At 42.6% G+C, this 21,438-nt stretch overlaps 1 protein-coding gene across 2 annotated transcripts; it reads left to right on the forward strand.

The window, feature by feature from the left end:
* The first annotated feature begins 6,733 nt into the window (after window positions 1-6,733).
* On the forward strand, window positions 6,734-21,438 carry PRMT1 (protein arginine methyltransferase 1). Of its 2 annotated transcripts, XM_056543974.1 has the most exons (11): window positions 6,734-6,948; window positions 10,989-11,042; window positions 13,333-13,440; window positions 13,541-13,696; window positions 14,965-15,028; window positions 15,115-15,257; window positions 16,267-16,354; window positions 18,583-18,698; window positions 19,616-19,766; window positions 19,883-20,004; window positions 20,513-21,438. In XM_056543974.1, the coding sequence occupies exons 1-11, from the start codon at window positions 6,919-6,921 to the stop codon at window positions 20,594-20,596; spliced, it is 1,116 nt and encodes a 371-aa protein (XP_056399949.1). In that variant the 5' UTR covers window positions 6,734-6,918; the 3' UTR covers window positions 20,597-21,438. The 2 variants fall into 2 exon arrangements, with proteins under 2 accessions (XP_056399949.1, XP_056399950.1); XM_056543975.1 differs by lacking the exon at window positions 10,989-11,042 and having other exon boundaries at window positions 6,737-6,948.

Consider the following 21,438-nt stretch of genomic DNA (forward strand, 5'->3'; position numbering starts at 1 on the left):
GAATAAGGCATGTTGTCTTTCAACATTTCCCATATCTTGGGGAGATGAGGAGTCTGGCAGCAGTTTTTCTCTGTTTACTAAAACGCGTGCATGCTCTGCCATACTGAGTGTGCATTCATGGTGGGAGAGCTAGCTGTTAACCCAGTGTTTCCTAAATAGGATGCAAAACTGCAACTCCCAGCATGCCCAAACAGCCGAAGTTTTTCAACAGCTGGAGGCACCCTGGTTAGGACCCACTATTAGCAGAACGATCAGTAATGTATGGCCAGCATAGGACTAAAATGGACATATACTGACCGGGCTCTGCTGCCTACGTAGAACCATCCTGGAAAATGTATGGCGTATATGAGACATTATGTTACCTCATGGTTGACGGAGCTAAAGGGAAACACTGTACAAACACTATTTTGCACTTTTCTTGTTTACTGAATGTGTGGATGGGAAGATAGACTCTTTTTTTATATTACGTTTATAATTGAAATATTACGGTCTCTGTCAGGAAATGTTTATATTGGTGTAACGTTTGCCTGGCAATAAAATGAAGATTTTATGAATGTAAAATGAAGGTATCTCTGTTTTACCTCACAAACACATATAGATTTCAGATTTGAGGAACCCCCCCCCATCTTTACCATTACATTTCTGGTCTCTCCCTTGGTTTCTCAGACCCCTGTAACCCTCAGTAATGGTGGGTCCAATGTACAGCGCTATTTGGTCTTTTGTGTAACCTTCGCTGGCTGCTTTAGTTTGCTAGGTGGGGGTCCTGGAGACGGGACCAGATGTGAAAAGTTCTATAAATGTCTTAAAGGAGATCTCCAGCATTAATTAACTTATCCCCTATCCACAGGATAGGGAATTTAGTAGCTAATCGCGGGGGGTCCGACCTCTGGGGCCCCCTGCGTTCACCGGGACAGGACTTGGCGCTCAGTGAGGAGTGCACTGCAGCCGGCACACATTTCAATAATTTCTATGGGAGCGCCGAAAAGACCCGAGTACAGGTCTCTGGCATCATCGGCGCTCCCATAGAAATTAATGGAGTGCATGTCGTCTACCGGTAGAGAGCGCCTAGGTCCCATCCTGAAGCTCACGGGGGGCCCCAGGGGTTGGACCCCCAGCGATCAGCCACTTATCCCCTATCCTGTGAATAGGGTATAAGTTAATGTTCGTTGGAGTACTCCTTTTAAAGTGCAACTGTCATGATTTTTTAGCCTCCCCAGACTACTACAATGTTGTTACAGATGTCCATAACTTGAGTGTAACCATACCTTTATTGCTTTTCCTCCTTCTTTTATAACTTATAAAATACATTTATCCAGCGGTCAGGCACAGTCGGATAGGCGTGGCTTGGGGTTCACAAAGCCCTGCCACTGCCATGCCTATCCTCTCCTTCAGCACTGCACAGCGCATCCACAGCGCATGCGCCCCTCCTGACGTGCGTGCGCTACCACCCTGCATTGACAGAGCGAGCGCTCGCTCCTGCTGCCTATGCGCTCCCTGCACAGGTGCAATACTAAAGGAAGGGAGGGATGCATGCACTGCATCTTACTACACAGCGGTCCCAGCGCTGAAAGGAGAGGCTAGGCATGGCGGCGGCAGGGCTTTGCGAACCCCAAGCCAAGCCTATCCAATTGTGCCTGGCCGCTAGATAAATGTATTTTATAAGTTATAAAAGGAGGAAAAGCGATAATGGTATGGTTACACTCACGTTATGGACATCTGTAACAACATTGTAGTAGTCTGGGGGGGGGGCTAAAAAATCATGACAGTTGCGCTTTAACGGAGTACTCCAATGAACATTAACTTATACCCTATTCACAGGATAGGGGATAAGTAGCTGATCGCTGGGGGTCCAACCCCTGGGGCCCCCCCGCGAGCTTCAGGATGGGACCCAGGCACTCTCTACCGGTAGACAGCATGCACTCCATTATTTTCTATGGGAGCGCCGATGATGCCAGAGACCTGTATTTGGGTCTTTTCAGCGCTCCCATAGAAATGATTGAAATGCGTGCCGGCTACAGCGCACTCCTCACTGAGCGCCGAGACTAAAAAATCATGACAGTTGTGCTTTAAGGTGATTAAATATTCCATTAGATGTCCTAATCGAGTCCCAAAGTTCAGAAATACATTTTCCTGTATACAACTTAAGGGTGTAGAGCAGTTTTCCCAACCAGTGTGCCTCCAGCTGTTGCAAAACTACAACTTCCAGCATGCCCGGACAGCCGTTGGCTGTCCGGGCATGCTGGAAGTTGTAGTTTTATAATCTTTAAATATAATGCACAATACTACAGGTGCACTTAAATTATATAAACCTCCCAAAGAAAAATGCACAACACAAGACAAGTAGAAAAACACTACAAATCTTTACTAGAGAACATATTATCAACATAAAAACATATGTTAAAATATAGAGGCAATAAATACATCGCTGGAGACCTGCACATGGTAAAGACAAAAGCATTGATATCCCAAAAATGAAGTAACAAATATAGCAGGGTAAGGCCCCTTTCACACTATGGGTATCATCCTGCTTTTTTACTGCCGTTATTTTACAATAACTGATCAAAAAAATAAATAAAACTGATGCAATAACTGGTAATAACTGATAACTGACGACCATCCTCAGTTATTTTTAATGTTTTTTTTCTTTAAAAAACTGATGTTGCTCATCCATTATCATCCGTTATTACAAGTTACATCCGTTTTTTTTTATCAGGTCTTTAACCCTTTTTGTAAAGCTGTACTGAGCATGCTCAGTACAAAAAACGGATGCTAAAAAAACCTGACAATAACTGATGATAACGGATGTTTTTTTCTTTTTTTTTCTTTTTTTGTTGTTTTTAACATCCGGTTCCCATAGACTTCAATGTTAAATTTTAACGTCCGTTTTTTCACAATTTTTTTTTTACCGGACCAAAAATTTGTGCATGCACCGTCTTTTGTGTCGGCAAAAAATAACTGACGTAAAAACGGGAGAAAAGGGAGAGTGCTTCTTGGTGTGATAAAAGAGACAGCAGCTCACCAGATGTGGTTGTGTAACGTCATGCACAACAATGGTAAGCGCATCAAGAGGTAAGTGTATCCGCAGCCCTCCGGCTAGGCAAGGTATTCAATCGGTCTGGTTTCAAGGAGAACGCCGGCTCCACGTGGCGCAGGATACAAAAGGAATGGAGAGCAGATAAAATCGAGGTAGTTTATTTCCCAAGATGCAACGCGTTTCGCTGCGGGAAAGCAGCTTCATCAGGCATGGCTGATGAAGCTGCTTTCCCGCAGCGAAACACGTTGGGAAATAAACTAACTCTATTTTTGTATCCTGCGCCACGTGGAGCCGGCGTTCTCCTTGAAGCCAGACTGGTTGAATTAGTAAAAACTGACATACCTGATGTAAAAGGATGTTCAAAAAATCCCATTGACATGACTAGGATTTTTTGACGGCCGTTTTGAGGACTTTTTGCCGTGAGTGATAATGGAGGTTTTTTTTACAGGATGATAGCTGTAGTGTGAAAGAGGCCTAAGGTAGACAAATAGGGTATAGCTATATGAAGAACAGTAAATATACAAGTAATATTAGCACTAGAGTACATAAAACCTCCATCATAAGAAAGCCAATGAAGGGAAAATAGACACCCAATGCCGAGTCAATACCAGCGTGCACTTACCCCAACATATTTTTCAATATGGCGCTTCGTCAGGAGGCATTGTCGCTGAAGTTGTAGTTTTGCAACAGCTGGAGGCACACTGGTGTAGAGGAATACAGATATGATTTTGTTATGTTAACATTTGTCATTACTGGGTTTTCCCATTGGGTTAACCCCCTTTTATCCAGCAGAAATTTTGATGTAAAACATTATGTGGACTATTTGAACATGGGTTCCCCTGATGGGATAACACCTTTATGCTCTTATGTACCGTACAGATTTACGTGTACATCAGTATACAATACATAAAGTCTTCAGACCCTTTCACTTTTTGCACATTTTGTTATGTTGTGGTCTTGTCCTGATTTAAAAAAAAAAAAAAAAATACATCTTTCTGTGCTTAAAGGGGTACTCCGGTATTTGCCGGATAATGAAGGGGTTAAAGGGGTACTCCGGTATTTGCCGGATAATGAAGGGGTTAAAGGGGTACTCCGGTGGAAAACTTTTTTTTATTTTTTAAATCAACTGGTGCCAGAAAGCAAAACAGATTTGTAAATGACTTCTATTAAAAAAACTCTTTACCCTTCCAGTACTATTTAGCAGCTGTATGCTACACAGGAAATGCTTTTATTTTTTAATTTCTTTTTTGTCTTGTCCACAGTGCTCTCTGCTGACACCTGATGCCCGTATCAAGAACTGTCCAGAGCAGGAGAAAATCCCCATAGCAAACCTATGCTGCTCTGGACAGTTCCTGACACGGACAGAGGTGTCAGCAGAGAGCACTGTGGACAAGACAAAAAAGAAATTCAAAAAGTAAATAATTTCCTCTGTAGTATTCAGCAGCTAATAAGTACTGGACGGGTAAAGATTTTTTAATAGAGGTAATTTACAAATCTGTTAAACTTTCTGGCATCAGTTTATTTAAAAAAAAAAAAAGGTTTCCACCGGAATACTCCTTTAACCCCTTCATTATCCAGAAAATTTTGTATTTGGTTCATGTTTTTCCTACCTCACTGTCAAAGACCCATAACTTTATTTTTCCACTGACAAAGTTGCATTAGGGCTTATTTTTGGTCGGAGAAGTTGTACTTTTAATTGACACACTTTATTTTATCATATCATTTTTTTTTCTAGCTTCATAATAAATTATATGAATGGCAAAATGTAAGAAAATATGGAATTGCCCAATTTTGTGGGGCAATAATAAGAGTGACATGCACATCTTTGCACAGCGCAATGGTGGGCACGAAGGCAGCAGTGTACCTGGGGGCTCCTGAGTTCACGGAGATCCTTCTAATCCGAAGGGTGAAGCTGAGCGGCGCAGCACCATGCCACCGAATCCCAGTGCAGTCCTAACATATGGTATCACTGATAGTAGATACAGAAGTTCAACAGACTGTATCACATAAGATCGGCTTCTCGCTGAACATACAAAATCACAGATAGGATTAGATACATTGGCTGAACACACAGTATCACAGATAGGATTGGATACAGTAGTTAAAGGGGTACTCCGGTGAAAACCTTTTTTCTTTTAAATCAACTGGTGGCAGAAAGTTAAACATATTTGTAAATTACTTCTATTCAAAAATCTTAATCCTTCCAGTACTTATTAGCTGCTGAATGCTACAGAGGAAATTCTTTTCTTTTTGGAATGCTCTCTGATGACATCATGAGCACAGTTCTCTCTGCTGACGTCATTATAATAATAATAATAACACTTTATTTATTGCTGTCCTCAGTGGGATTTGAACCCAAGTCCCCAACACTGCAAGGCAGCAGTGCTAACCACTGAGCTACCATGCTGCCCTTAGCATACATCTGCTATACATCTGCTATACATCTGCTATGCATGGTTGCTAAAATGGACAGAGATGTCAGCAGAGAGCACTGTGCTCGTGATGCCATCAGTGTTCCAAAAAGAAAGGAATTTCCTCTGTAGCATTCAGCAGCTAATAAGTACTGGAAGGATTAAGATTTTTGAATAGAAGTAATTTACAAATATGTTTAACTTTCTGCCGCCAGTTGATTTAAAAGAAAAAAGGTTTTCACCGGAGTACCCCTTTAAGCAGGCAATACCTCTCATTATGGGGTTAGATACAGTGAAACAGACAGTATCACACATGATTGGATTAGACACAGTAGCTCAGCAGGGAATACCCCCACATGATGGGGTTAGATACAGTAGTTTAACAGAGTATCACACAGGATGGGGTTAGACACAGTAGCTCAGCAGACAGTATCACACATGACAGGATTAGATACAACAGCTCAGCTGACAATACCCCACATGATGTGGTTAGATACAGTAGTTTAACAGACAGTATTCCACGGTATGGGGTTAGATACAGTAGCTCAGCAGACAGTATCACACAGGATGGGGTTAGATACAGTAGCTCAGCAGACAGTATCACACAGGATGGGGTTAGATACAGTAGCTCAGCAGACCGTATCAAACGAGATGGGGTTAGATACAGTAGCTCAGCAGACAGTATCACACAGGATGGGCTTAGATACAGTAGCTCAGCAGACAGTATCACACGTGATGGGTTAGATACAGTAGATCAGCAGACAGTATCACACGTGATGGGTTAGATACAGTAGATCAGCAGACAGTATCACACAGGATGGGGTTAGATACAGTAGCTCAGCAGACAGTATAACACGGGATGGGGTTAGATACAGTAGCTCAGCAGACAGTATCACACGTGATGGGTTAGATACAGTAGCTCAGCAGACAGTATCAAACGTGATGGGGTAGATACAGTAGCTCAGCAGACAGTATCACACAGGATGGGGTTAGATACAGTAGCTCAGCAGACAGTATCACACGTGATGGGTTAGATACAGTAGCTCAGCAGACAGTATCACAAAAGACTGAACATACACATGATAAAGGAGGGGGTCCCAGACTCCCAGTATTTTCTCCACTATCAGTGTTATACATGGGGAGGCCATATAGTTTATTATCGCTGGTGTTCCTGCAGCCCCCCATCTGTCCTCCATCCCTCCGCAGCGCGCCTGCGCCTCCGCGTATAGAGACCGCAGAGCATCATCTGCCGGGGGCGGGGCTTACACGACACGCCCACATTTCCCATCGTCAGCCAATCCGGCAGAGGAATCGTAAATCGAGAAGGGCGCCAGAAGATCGCAGCGGTGGGCGGGGCTTGTCCGGCCTTTATATAGTGACGGGCCTCACCGCATGTCGCAGTTGTCTCTCAGGAAGCCTTGTCTCCATCTTTAGGGCTTCGGACGAGTGTGGTGTAGGAGGCGAGGGGCAAGCATGGCGGAGGCGAGCACCTGCAGCATGGAGGTAACGGAGTGAGGGCCTGTAGGGGATGGCGGTTGGACCCTTTCATTGTGAGGGGAGGGGGGAGAGGCCTCTGCCGGCTTTTTTTTTTTTTTTTGTGATATAATTTTGGGGTTATCGTCGTATTATATGTGGTTGTTATCTGTGGGGGCCGCTGACGTCATGACGTAGATGTGGAGGGGCTCCCTAACTGTCCCCCCATCATGTGCTGTGGCCCCGCCCACTCGCCGGTAACAAAGGGCCTTGTGTGCGCCCCACGTGTGCCCGGCCTGCATGTATGGACGGGCCGCGTGCGGTGGGTGTATTACCGGGCCTATAGGGCACCGCGCCGCCTGAGAGCGGCCATGACTGAGCCTCGTGCGCCCACTGTTCCCTGTTATCAGCCATCAGTCTGGGCAATGAATGGCCAGTGAGTGGGACTAGTGACTAGAGACCCCCCCCCCCCCCCCCCAGATAGCTTTTCATTGAGCTGCACACGTGACTTGTATGGCTATTAGTAATTGGGCCCAGCCGGTGTTGCCCTCGTGTATGGATCACGTGGTTGAGTCACAATAGGGGTTTCCTACCTGAGATGTAAAGGTCACATCCTATGGGGTAGGAATCAGAAGGAAAAGGGCTCTCAGGACTCCTATCCTAGTAGTGTCCAAACTGTGGCCCCCCCCAGATGTTGCAAAACTACAATTCCCAGCATGGCCGGACAGCCGAAGGCTGTCCGGGCATGCTGGGAGTTGTAGTTTTGCAACATCTGGAGGGTCACTGTAGTGGGGGCTTATATGGGGCTCACAATTCTTTCCAATCCCACCCATAGAAAGTTGTGGTGGGGTCATTTAAAGGGGTTCTCCACTGGAAAACACTTTTTTTTTTTCTTTTGAATAAAAGTTAAACAGGCTTGTAAATTACTTATATTAAAAAAAAAAAAAAAAATCTTAATCTTTCCAGTACTTATCGGCTGCTCTATGCTCCACAGGAAGTTCTTTTCTTTTTCACTTTTTTTTTTTTTTTGGTCTGACCACAGTGCTCTCTGCTGACACCTCTGTCCGTGTCAGGAACTGTCCAGACTAGGAGTAAATCCCCATAGCAAACCTCTCCTGCTCTGGACAGTTCCTGACACGGACAGAGGTGTCAGCAGAGAGCACTGCGGTCAGGCAGAAAGGAAAGTCAAAAAGAAAAGAACTTCCTCTGTAGTATAAATCATCTAAAAAGTACTGGAAGGATTGAGTTTTCTTTTTATAGAAGTAACTTACAAACCTGTTTAACTTTCTGGCACCAGTTGATCTAAGCGTTTTCCAGTGGAGTATCCCTTTAAAAAGGGGTATTCCTGAGGTCTAAAATCTCCTAGCTTTATGGAAGAGGATAAAACCTAACCCTATGGGCCCCCCCCCCCCACCAAGAATGGAGCAAAAGGAAGTGTAGTGCCCAGCCAGAGCTCCATTCATTTTCTAACTGTGCCTCCCAACCAGGGTGCCTCCAGCTGTTACAACACTACTAGCCTGGTGTTGTCTGGGCAATGCTGGAAGGTTTAGTCTTGCAACAGCTGAGGGCACACTGGTTTGGGAAACCCTACTGTGGGGCTGCTAAACACTTATAACCTAAGTCTGGCTGCCCCATAGAAAACGAAGTCCTGTCTGCTCACATGGGGATTCATCAAAACCTGTGCAGTTGCCCATAGCAACCAAACTGCTTCTAGTCTCTTAAAGGCTTTTAAAAATAAATAAATGGGAATGGTTCCTTTACACAGGTTTTAACACCTCCCTTTCAGATGGAGTGTAGTTTCCCCTATTCTGTGGCTCATCCAATAACTGATCTGGCATTTTCGGTCGGGAGTGGAGCAGGAAGCGCTTGTCTGCAGGATGGACAGTTCTCTGCCCTTTTAATTTAAAGGGGTACTCTAGCGAAACAATAGAAAAAATAAAAAAAACTATACCCACGCTTCCAGTTTAAAGGGAACTCCCCTGGAAAACATTTTTTTTTTTTAATCGGTGCCAGATTTGTAAATGACTTGTATTAAAAAAAATCTTAAGTACTGGAAGGATTATCAGCTGCTGTATGCTCCACAGGAAGTTCTTTTCTCTTTGCATTTCCTGTCTGACCACAGTGCTCTCTGCTGACACCTTTGTCCATGTCAGGTACTGGCCAGAGTAGAAGGAAATCCCCATAGCAAACTTTTCCTGCTCTGGACATTCCTGACACGGACAGGTGTCAGCAGAGAGCACTGTGGTCAGACAGAAAGGAAACTCAGAGAAAATAACTTCCTGTGGGGCAGACATCAGCTAATTACTGCTATTAAGAAATCTTAATCCTTTCAGTAATTTACAGATCTGTTTAACGTTCTGGCACCAGTTGACTAAAAAAAAAGTTTACGGGGAGAACCCCTTAACAACGCAGGACGTATATTTACGTCCTGCGTTGGCTCCCGCGATATGAAGCGGGGAAGCGCTGCGACCCCCGCATCACGTTGGTCCCGGCACTCATCAACGTGGCTAATACCACACATCGCCGATCGCAACAATGTGCGGTATTAAACCCTTTAGAAGCGGCGGTCAAAGCTTCTAAAGTGAAACTATCCCGGCTACTCAGTTGGACTGTTCAGGACCGCTGCAGTGAAATTGCGGCGTCGCGAACAGCTTACAGGACACAGGGAGGGCCCTTACCTGCCTCCTCGGTGTCTGATCGATGAATGGCTGCTCCGTGCCTGAGATCCAGGCAGGAGCAGTCAAGCGCCGATAACACTGATCACAGGCGTGTGAATACACGCCAGTGATCTGTGCAAGAGATCAGTGTGTGCAGTGTTATAGGTCCCTATGGGATAACAGTGATCAGCATGAGAGATCAGTGTGTGCAGTGTTATAGGTCCCTATGGGATAACAGTGATCAGCATGAGAGATCAGTGTGTGCAGTGTTATAGGTCCCTATGGGAGCTGGAACACTACAAAAAAAAGTTAAAAAAAAGTGTTAATAAAGGTCATTTAACCCCTTCCCTAATAAAAGTTTGAATCGCCCCTTTTCCCATAAAAAAAAACTGTGTAAATAAAAATAAACGTGGTATCGCCACGTGCGTAAATGTCTGAACTATAAAAATATATCAATTAAACCACATGGTCAATGGCGCACGTGCAAAAAATTCCAACGTTCAAAATAGTTTTTTTTGGTCACTTTTTATACAATAAAAAAAATTAATAAAAAGTGATCAAAAAGATCAAAACAAATCATAACGATAAACTTCAGATCATGGCGCAAAAAATGAGTCCTCATACCGCCCTGTACATGGAAAAATAAAGTTATAGGGGTCAGAAGATAAAATTTTTACACATATAAATTTTCCTGCATGTAGTTATGATTTTTTCCAGAAGTGCGACAAAGTCAAACCTATATAAGTAGGGTATCATTTTTACAGAAATATGCACTGCATAGAAACGGAAGCCCCCAAAAGTTACAAAATTGCGTTTTTTTCTTCTATTTTGTCGCACAGTTATTTTTTTCCGTTTCGCCGTGAATTTTTGGGTAAAATGACTAATGTCACTGCAAAGTAGAATTGGTGACGCAAAAAATGAGCCATAAGATGGATTTTTAGGTGGAAAATTGAAAGGGTTATGATGAGTAGTCATGCATTCTGAATGTGAAGGGGAGTCACTGCCAGACTCCTGTGTTTTGTTATAGTTGCCTCTCCTCTGGGACCCCCACAATCTCTCCTGTACAGGGCCCCAGCAGTCTGCAGGAAGGGGGCATGTTGACCACAGCACTAAGTGGAGGCTGACACTCCCCTCAATACAACTCAATGGGTGCAATGACTTCAGCAATCTCAGGCCCTGTATTGAGGGGGCGTCGGCCATTGCATTGTGCAGTGGTCGCTGGGGTCCCAGTGGTCGGAATCCATAGGATAGGGGATACATTTTTTTTTTTTTTTTCAATACTGGATATCTCCTCCTTAGTGCAGGTGTTAACCCAGCCTGAGTTTTAACATTCTTTCTATCCTTTTGAAGTTCTAGGCCATGACTACAGGATATGAGGTTAATACAATGTCTTTCCTTGTCACTTTCTCCTAGAACTTTGTAGCCAAGTTGGCCAATGGAATGAACCTGTCGACTGCAGTAGAAGATGTAAATATCCTTTGCATGTGGCTGGTTGAACCTTGGCCAACAGGGCTATGGAAGTCCTATGGAGAGATCACCACTTAGCGCAGTTTAGTTCTGTTGGTTCCCAGATGCCATAATGTTGTCAGATTAGGGCAGAAACTGACAGTGAAGGGAGTCACCAAATTGTCCCTTATGTGGCGTACATTACTCCAAAGTTAAAAAGTTTAAACGGGTACTCCGGCCCGAAGACATCCCCCTATCCAAAGGGGCCACTGGGGACCCCCACAATCTCTCATGCAGGGCTGGAGTATTGTGATGTCACGACTCCACCCCATGTGACATCATGCACTGCCCCCTCATTGCAAGTCTATGGGTGGGGCAAGTCACGCAGGGATAAGAGGTCTTAGGGCCGTAGTACCCCCTTAATAAATTGTGCTTTTTCTAACTTTCCATTTTTACGATCTACATAAAATTCTGAAATCTTGCATTTCTTAACATCAAGCCAAAGGCTAGGTTCACACTGTGGAATCTCCAGGCAGAAAATTTCCACCCGGAGATTCCGAGTGCGTCCAGCGCCGACTGAATCAGTTGGCGCTAGGACCGTGCGGACACTGCAGTCTCCAATAGACTGCAATGTGTTCCGTGAGTATTTCCACCTGAAGAATGAGCAACGTCATTCTTCAGGCGGAAATTTCCAAGCAGGTTTTCTGTTGTCAAATTCCGAAGTGTGAAATTGTCAATGGAAACCCATTCACTACACTATACATTTTAGCAGGTGGAAATTCCATAGTCTGAACTTAGCCTAAAACTAAGCTGAGACTGAGGGAAGGGCTCCTATAATATTGCTTTGTTATATGGTGGACAATCTTACTGCCGCTCATGGGATAGCCCCATAGACCCCAGTGAGCATTAATCCAGAGAAGGGAGCGGACAGCAGTGTCGTCCACACTAACCTGAATAAACATGATGATTCGAACACTTCTTACCAGGTGAACACTGATGTGGCCGTTCCGGTGATGTTCCTCTTGTTGCTAATATGGATTTCACTTTACTGGATTAGAGATAGCGGCTGCTGTATGTGAAATATATTCTCCTGCCCTTTCATTAATAGTCATCCCCCTCTTCCTCAGTGTATATGAAGGGGTGTGGGTGGGATAAAGCTTGGTACATGCTGCCTCCCAGAGCAGTTCAGTAACAACCATATTGGCAACAAGATGAACATCTCCTGTGGCTGATTTTCACCTGGTAAGAGTTAGAAACAGGGGTCACCTGAACGATCTATGTGTGTGTTCAGGTTACCTGCTGTCAGTTTCCCTAGGCCAGTTTGGGTGAATGTAGTACAGCCACAAGTCTGGTCCTCCAATGCATAGTTACTTAGAATGAAAGGGGTACTTCGCTGCTCAGCATTTGGAACAAACTGTTCCGAATGCTGGAGCCAGCGTCGGAAGCTTGTGGCGTCATAACACCACCCCCTCATGACATCACGCCTCACTTCCTCAATGCAAGTCTATGGGAGGGGGTGTGACGGCTGTCACACCCCCTCCCATAGACTTGCATTGAGGGGGCAGGGCTATTACATCACAAGCTGCTGGCTCCAGCATTCGAAACAGTTTGTTCCAAATGCTGAGCAGCGGAGTACCCCTTTAATGTGCACCAGTTCAGGTGATAAGATTTGCTCAGACTGGGGGGAGTCTTCAAGATGCAGTTTTTGCAGGGAGTATGGTGGCTTTATTAAAGGGGTACTCCACTGGAAAAGAACTTTCTGGCACTAGGTGATTTAAAAGGGAAACTGATCTGTAAATTACTTCTAATAAAAAAAAAATCTTAATCCTTCCAGTACTTAGCTGCTGTATGCTCCACAGGAAGTTATTTTCTTTGAGTTTCCTTCACCTACAGTGCTCTCTGCTGACGCCTCTGTCCAGAGCAGGATAGGTTTGCTGTGAGGATTTGCTCCTGCTCTGGACAGTTCCTGACACAGACGGAGGTGTCAGCAGAGAGCACTGTGGTCAGACAGAAAATTTGAAAAGAACTTCCTCTGGAGCATACAGCAGCTAAGTACTGGAAGGATTAAGATTTTTAAATAGAAGTAATTTACAAATCTTAACTTTCTGGCACCAGCTGATTAAAATGTTTCCAGTAGAGTACCCCTTTAATCCCAAAGTGTAATTCCTGATAAAATGCAAAAACATTACCATAATTACACACCTGAAATTGACCAAATGCCAATACAAAGCGGCCGTCCTAGCTCATTCATGAGGAATAACCTTTCCATGTTGCGGACGAATGCTTATGTTCCACCATCCTTTTTGACTAGGTTTCCTGTACTACACAACCAGAGAGCAGCGTCGTCAAGACAAATGCAGAAGACATGACCTCTAAAGATTACTACTTTGACTCGTATGCGCACTTTGGTATTCATGAGGTAAGATGAGCTGCCTTTTTATATTTATAACTTTTATTTATTTATTCTTCTTGCATTTATCTTATGTTCTAATGGACCTCCTTGTGGCTTAATTTTGCAGGAGATGTTAAAAGATGAAGTTCGGACACTGACCTATCGAAACTCAATGTTCCACAACAGACACTTGTTCAAGGATAAGGTTGTTCTGGATGTGGGCAGTGGGACGGGAATCCTCTGCATGTTTGCAGCTAAGGCCGGAGCAAAGAAAGTTATTGGGGTAAGGATCTCTGCAGGTACTTGCGAAGCCTGTCACTTGGCTTATGAATCCCACTCCTGACCAAGTTTTTTTTTTTTTTTTTTTAACATGAGTCAATGGGAACCTTACAGAACCATATGTGCATATGGTTCCATCCAGTTTTTGACTGTTCAGTTTTTTTTTTTTTTTATAATTTCAAACAAGTGAAACTTTATTCATAATGGAATGAGAAGTTAATGTATACTTTTTTTCTTTAAAAAAACAATGCAAGTAGAGATCAGCAAACTTACAGTAAATTCGATTCGTCACAAACTTCTCGGCAGTTGATGCCTTATCCTGTATAAATTCAGCTTTCCGGTGGGCTGGAAAAGGTGGATACATTCCTAGGAAAGGGTCTCCTAGGACTGTATCCACCTTTTCCAGCCCACGGGAGCACCTAAAAGCTGAACTAATTTATGCAGGATAAGTCATCAACTGCCGAGCCGAGAAGTTCGTGACGAATCGCATTTACTGTAAGTTCGTTCATCTCTAAATGCAACCAGACAATTTTTCAAACCGTATATGGTTTAACTGTATACAGATAAAAATTTGTACACACTTTGATTGTTTAGTCAGGCTTTGAGGATTCAGTCTTTATCAAAAACCTGATACGGGAACTTTATTGCTAAACGTAATGTGAACCCAGCCTTGAACACCTAGGGTCTATTCACAGTGGAATTTCACCTCAAATTAAAGCCCATGGACTTCTATGGGAGTGCGGAATCCCATAGAAGTCTATGGGCTTTAATTTAAGGCAGAAATTGTACGGTGTGAATAGATTTCTTATCCCCCCCCCCCCCCCCCCCCCCCCTTGTGGCTCCCTTGGTTTTTGACTTGTGGGCACCTGTAATGAGAGATCTTGCAGATATTGCATTGAAAGTGACAAATTAAAGATCGTTAAATTTAATTGGTGATTCATGACACCACCTGGCCAACTTAATAGTTCTGAGAACCATGATACGACACTGCCCATCTCCATGTAGTAGACTTCCAATGAAGGATTCCAGTTTTTTGTTTATCTGGAGTCTTTGTATAGATGTCTTGCAGTAAAACTAATCCTCTTAATGCAGGCATAGGCAACCTTCAGCACTGCAGATGTTGTGGACTACATCTCCCATGATGCTTTGGTGGTTTGGCTGGGAGATGAAGTTTAAAACATCTGCAGTGCCAAAGGCTGCCTATGCCTGATCTAATTCTATAGGTTGATGACTGCTGTGGACTTCTTTTAATAACATTGCATTTTCTTTCAGATTGAGTGCTCAAGTATCTCTGACTATGCTATCAAGATCGTGAAGGCAAATAAACTGGATCACAGTAAGTCCCGTGTAATTTATGCTTGGGCACTTTTTTGCTGCATATCTTTGTATTGCAGAAAGCTAAACTTTGCTGGTATTTTACAGTTGTTACCATCATCAAGGGGAAAGTGGAAGAGGTTGAATTGCCTGTGGAAAAAGTTGACATAATAATCAGTGAATGGATGGGATATTGTCTATTCTACGAGTCCATGCTGAACACTGTAATCTATGCCCGGGACAAGTGGCTGGTGAGTACTGTACCTTGCCCTTCATGTCTTGTGTAGCAGTTAATGTGCAATGGGCATTACCGGTTCATACCAAATGATCAATTCTCAACACAACCATTGTGCCATTCAGATGGAAGCCTGACAACTGTGCACAACTACACTATAATTGTGCAATAACTTGTTTATCAGTACCAACACCTAACACAACTCCATTGTATAAATAAGGTATTGGGTGTCAAAATATTACCAAAGCATTGTAAACACTTCAAATGGTAAATTAATGCCATCAGACCTGAAGAAGTTTGGCATAAATGACATGAAACTACATTTTATGGTAAAGCGAAGATGTCATTACATAGTAAAATTGCACCTAGAAAAGCCCTTGTAGTACCATAGAGAAAAAAAACATTGCCCTAGGAGGGGAAAAGCAAAAGTTAAACTGGCCTGTTCTTAAAGGAGTACTGCAGTGAAAAACTTAGTTTAAATCAACTGGTGCCGGAAGGTTAACCAGATTTGTAAATTTAATTCTATTAAAAAAATCTTAAGTACTGTGTGGATTATCAGCTGCTGTATGCTCAACAGAAAGTTCTTTTTACTCTTAATTTCTCTTCAGTCTGACCAGTGTTCTGTTCTCTTCTGACACCTCCGTCCATTTTAGGAACTGTCCAGAGCAGGAGAGGCTTGTTCCTGCTCTGGACAATTCCTGACATTGGCAGAGGCGTAAGCAGAGAGCACTGGTCAGAAATTCAAGAAAAGAACTTTCTCTGTAGTATACAGCAGCTAAGTACTGGAAGGATTAAGAATTTTTTTTTTTTTTATAGAAATTTACAAATCTGTTTAACTTTCTGCCACCAGTTGATTTCAAATTGTCTTCCTCCATAGTTCCCCATAAGTGTTACAAAAGTGTTAAATACAAAGCTGGGAAACAGCAAAACAATGGCTGAACAGATCTTTTGTCTCCCAGCAAAATCCTGTGGTTTCTTCTGACTTGTATGTAACTTGGTACTATTGTATTTATTTTTCTCTCCAGACACCTGATGGTCTTATTTTCCCTGATCGTGCAACTCTTTATGTAACTGCAATTGAAGACAGACAGTACAAAGACTACAAAATCCACTGTAAGTTCCCTATGTGATTCTTGTTACTTAAATGTAAGCTCTTACTGAAGTGACTGGGTGGTAATTGTTTAAAGTTGTTGTGCCTCATCTTCTAGATCTGGAATTATTGGGGCTGCCTAGCAGTCACTGAGCAAAATAGTTTCCTGTGGATTTTTATACTGTGGGAGGGTTTCTGCATGAATTGTATGGGTGGCAGCATTTATTTACTGCTTATCCTGCTTTAACAATGCAGATCTACTTCTAGAGATGAGCGAATTAACAGTAAATGTGATTCGTCACAAACTTCTCGGCTCGGCAGTTGATGACTTTTCCTGCATAAATTAGTTCAGCCTTCAGGTGCTCCGGTGGGCTGGAAAAGTTGGATACAGTCCTAGGAGACTTTCCTAGGACTGTATCCACCTTTTCCAGCCCACCAGAGCACCGGAAAGCTGAACTAATTTATGCAGGATAAGTCATAAACTGCCGAGCCGAGAAGTTCATGAAGAATCACATTTACTGTAATTTTGCTAATCTCTATTTACATCCTACGCCAGTTCCTGCAATGTAACACACCTGGTCAGTCCACCAAAAACCCTGATCTATGGCATAGCATTGATCAGTGTGGGCAATTAACGTACTGCATGTTATAGTCCCCTATGGGGGCTATAACTTTGCAAAAATTAAACATTTAAGACTTGTAAATAAAAATAAACATTGTATCACCACATGTGTAAATGTCCACAGTATAAAAGTATATCATTTATTAAACCTAGACATAAAGTCCGACATAGCATTTATTTTTATTTTTTTTGGTCACTTTATACCATAAATGAAAATCGGTCAGATCAAAACAAATGGTACCGATAAAAACTTCATATTACAGTGCAAAAAATGAGCCCTCATACTAAAGAGGACCCTTTTAAACATACTCATTTCCGTGCATGTAGTTGTGATTTAAAAAAAATACTAAGACAAAATAAAACCTATAAGTAGGGTATCATTTTAATTGTATGGACCTACAGTCATTTTTACAGAAAAATGCACTATGTATAAACAGACCCCAAAAGTTACAAAATGGCTTTTCAATTTTGTCGCACAATTTAACTGGTGCCAGAAAGTTACAGATTTGTAATCTACATAAAAAAAAAAAATCTTAATCCTTCCATTATCAGCTGCTGTATACTAGAGTTCTTTTCTTCTGGAATTTCCTGTCTGACAACAATGCTCTTTGCTGACACCTCTGTCCAGAGCAGTATAGGTTTTCTATGGGGATTTGCTCCTAAAATGGACAGAGGTGTCGGCAGGGAGCACTGGGCAGAAAAAGGAAATTTTAAAGAACTTCCTCTGTAGTATACAGCAGCTAAGTACTGGAAGGATTAAGATTTTTAAATGGAAGTAGTTTACAAATCTAAAGTGTGAGAAAATAAGGTAAAAGTTAGAGATGAGCAAACTTACAGTAAATTTGATTTGTCACGAACTTCTCTGCTCAGCAGTTGATGATCCTGCATAAATTAGTTCAGCCTTCAGGTGCTCCGGTGGGCTCGAAGGTTGATACAGTCCTAGGAAAGTCTCATAGGACTGTATCCACCTTTTCAGCACACCGGAGCATCTGAAAGCTGAACTAATTTATGCAGGAAAAGTCATCAACTGCCGAGCCGAGAAGTTTGTGATGAATCGAATTTAGTGTAAGTTTGCTCATCTCTAGTTACAGTCAAAGTGATATAGTGAGGAGGGGGAGGAATCGGATAATAGAGGTGAACAAATAAGATTAGACCATAGAGTAAACAAATATAAATTTAATTTAGAAATTAGATTCAAAAAATGGTAGGTGTGGGCTATTCTACCCCCACTTGATTGCTTGAGGACTTACCTTATTTTTTCACACTTCATGGTTTTTAGCCAAGCACCATGGGTATTAGATGCTATACAGAACCTCAGTTATCTCATTTTCTACCTAGTCGAGCTGCCCAATCCCCCTCTTAATTTACAAATCTGTTTAACTTTCTGGCACCAGTTGATTAAAAACCTTTTTTTCCCCAGAGTGCTCCTTTAAAGAGACCAGTGACACTTAACTCAGGATAGTTATCAAACTTTGCTGTGTGATTTTACACTGTTACCATTTGTGAGCTAGTACATAGTTTTGGGAATAAATGGGCTTTGACAAGCAGCTGGCAGGGTTGAGTCTTATCTTGGGTTGATGAAGCATTGAAATACTTGCTGTAAAATCTAACTCGTGCTTTATCTTTCAGGGTGGGAGAATGTCTATGGATTTGACATGTCCTGTATTAAAGATGTAGCCATTAAGGAGCCACTTGTTGACGTTGTCGATCCCAAACAGTTGGTTACAAACTCTTGTCTCATCAAGGTATGTATAATGTGGGTACACACCGCATTTAGTCAAACCTGCAGCAAACACTATGGTGGAGATTGCCCATAGCAACCAATCGGATCGCTGCTTACATTCACAGGACTCTTTAAGAGTACCTATCACCATCTAAACTTTCCCTAATCCCCCCCTCCCCATCTGACTCTGCCTAAGTCTATCCCTGAATTTTGCTTTAAAACCCCCTAAAAATACCTTTTTTTCTATGCTTGTCAGTAGCTCGATTCAAGGCACAGGAGGTTGTCATAGCAACAGCAAGTGGAGAACATAAGCAGTGCATATATAATTAGCCATGTGGATAGCGGGGAGAGGAACTGGGGAAAAGAGGGAATGTATTGTTTTTCCCTGCTTGTGTACAGCTCGGTGCTCCCTCCCTCCTGCTGGGAGCTGAGCTGATTTCAGACTCGAGTCCAAAATGCTTGCTGACAGGGTTGCTAGGGAGACCCCTAGTGGAGAAGTTTTTCAAGTTAAAAAAGGGAGCATTTTTTAAATTAAAGCAATTAAAAAGTTGTTCAGTAGGGCTTTATCTTTAATATATAATTGTTTCATGAAAGGTACACTGATCTGGTTACTATAGGCAACTAGTCAACTTTTCCTCTCGACAGGTTTTGATAAATCTTCCCCTATATGAATGTGACGGTTACCGTGCTATGGTTCCAGTGTGCTGTTCATGACGCCAATTATAGATTAGGGTTTCCAAACAGGGTGCCTCCTGCTGTTGCAAAACTACAACTCCCAGCATGCCCGGACAGCCAAAGGCTGTCCGGGCATGCTGGGAGCTGTAGTTTTGCAACTAGAGGCATCCTGGTTTGGAAGCACGGTTATAGATCATGTATTCTGGTGTCTTAATATGACTAAGATATATATATATATTTTTTTTTTTCCTCCCCTTTTTGTAGGAAGTGGATATATACACAGTAAAGGTGGATGACCTCAGCTTCACATCTCCATTTTGCCTCCAAGTGAAAAGGAATGACTACATCCATGCCCTCGTTGCTTATTTCAACATTGAGTTTACACGTTGTCATAAGAGGACGGGCTTCTCTACCAGTAAGTGTTGATTTTGAGACTTTTTAGATTTTTTTTTTTTCCTCCTACCAATTTATATCACCATAATGGGCAAACCACTGTCAACGACCTGACTAACATTGTGCTCTTGTTCATAGGCCCAGAGTCTCCGTACACTCACTGGAAGCAGACGGTTTTCTACATGGAAGACTACTTGACTGTCAAAACTGGGGAGGAGATATTTGGAACAATAGGCATGAAGCCAAATGCCAAGAATAATGTAAGTTGGTACAGGTAGTTTCTGTAAATATGAAGTTCATATAGTTAAAATTCTTAAACTCAGAAAACGCAAAGTTAGCATTTTGAGGTGTTTGCTGCAGATATGTAGGTTAAATCTAGTGTTCCACCCATATCTAATGCAGCCCTAGAAATAAAGCCCTGATCCTGTGTTCACCAGAAAGATGGTCCAGCCCAGGATTGCAGATAAAAGCAGTTTCTTTCTTTATTGTGTTGTGTTCAGACAGAACAGCAGCTGACACATTTTGGACCTACACCAGGTCCTTAGTCATGGCCATGACTAAGGACCTGGTGTAGGTCCAAAACACGTCAGCTGCTGTTCTGTCTGAATACAACCCAATAAAGAAAAACTGCTTTAATCTTCAATCCTGGGCTGGACAGTCTTTCTTTCTGGTGCACACATGTGGTCAGGGACGCTGCTGATCAGGCCCGTGCGGAGGTGGCAGAGGTGAGCTGTCATGTCTACATTCTGATCCTGTGTTCTCTTACAGCGAGATCTGGATTTTACCATGGACATCGACTTTAAAGGTCAGCTGTGTGAATTGTCGTGTTCCACCGACTACAGGATGCGCTGAAACAAAGATGACTAAACCATTCGACCAGACAGAAGAAAACAATACATCAGATATACATTTAGCTGTGTGGTTTTATTTACATATAGCATACACCTTTTTAACTCCCTGCTGTTTTCCTCAGTGGGGTAGAATATTTTAGAACCCTCCCCCCTGGACCAGTCTGTAAATCAGCCTTGGCCATCCTGATGACTTGGTCTTTACCTCCAAAAAAATGGCTGCATGGCTTGAGGGAATATCATCTAGCTTTAGAAAGCTGGTTATACTCTGTAAATATTGGCCCTGAAAGGGTTTTGTGTACTGTTCTCAAACTCATCAGGCTTTGCTAAGACAGCAGGCATCTCTAATAGAGGCCTCTTAACCTACTTCAGAGGACCTGCATTTTTTTTTTGGCAATGCCTAAACAGTTTATGAACAAAACTACTGCCATTCCTTTTCGTGCAGTAGCCCCCAATTGTGTTGCGGTGTCGCTCATCTCCTACAGTACCTCTTAAGCATATCTTAATGTTTCCGTTCCAAACATCACACATGGTGAAAGCAAATTACACTCTCTGGATGCTGCTGGAATGAAAGGGATAGACTGTTGGAACCCGATGTAGACACTAAAATTGGTCACTCCTGGTTGCAAGCAGTGTTTTTGTCTCTAGACACCCCCACACTCTACATTGCTGTGGAGCAGTGGGCTCTTAATCTGCCATTTTGTACGGTTTTGTACGTCCTTTTCAGATTCCCACTTGGAAAGGTGTTTTTTTGTTTTACAGATCAAATGCCCATTGTGAATTTCATAAGTTATGGTTTTTATATGGTTACATTCATAATGAAATTAAAAAGTGAACTGTGATGTA

The sequence above is a fragment of the Hyla sarda genome, chromosome 10 (assembly GCF_029499605.1).
Source record: "Hyla sarda isolate aHylSar1 chromosome 10, aHylSar1.hap1, whole genome shotgun sequence".
NCBI lineage: Eukaryota > Metazoa > Chordata > Amphibia > Anura > Hylidae > Hyla > Hyla sarda.

Excerpts from the sequence above, each read along its gene's own strand:
- PRMT1 (XM_056543974.1), top strand. The coding sequence starts at position 6,919 with ATGGCGGAGGCGAGCACCTGCAGCATGGAG. Across the intron at positions 6,949-10,988 it reads CGAGCACCTGCAGCATGGAG|AACTTTGTAGCCAAGTTGGC; the intron begins GTAACGGAGTGA and ends ACTTTCTCCTAG. Across the intron at positions 19,767-19,882 it reads GAGGACGGGCTTCTCTACCA|GCCCAGAGTCTCCGTACACT; the intron begins GTAAGTGTTGAT and ends TCTTGTTCATAG.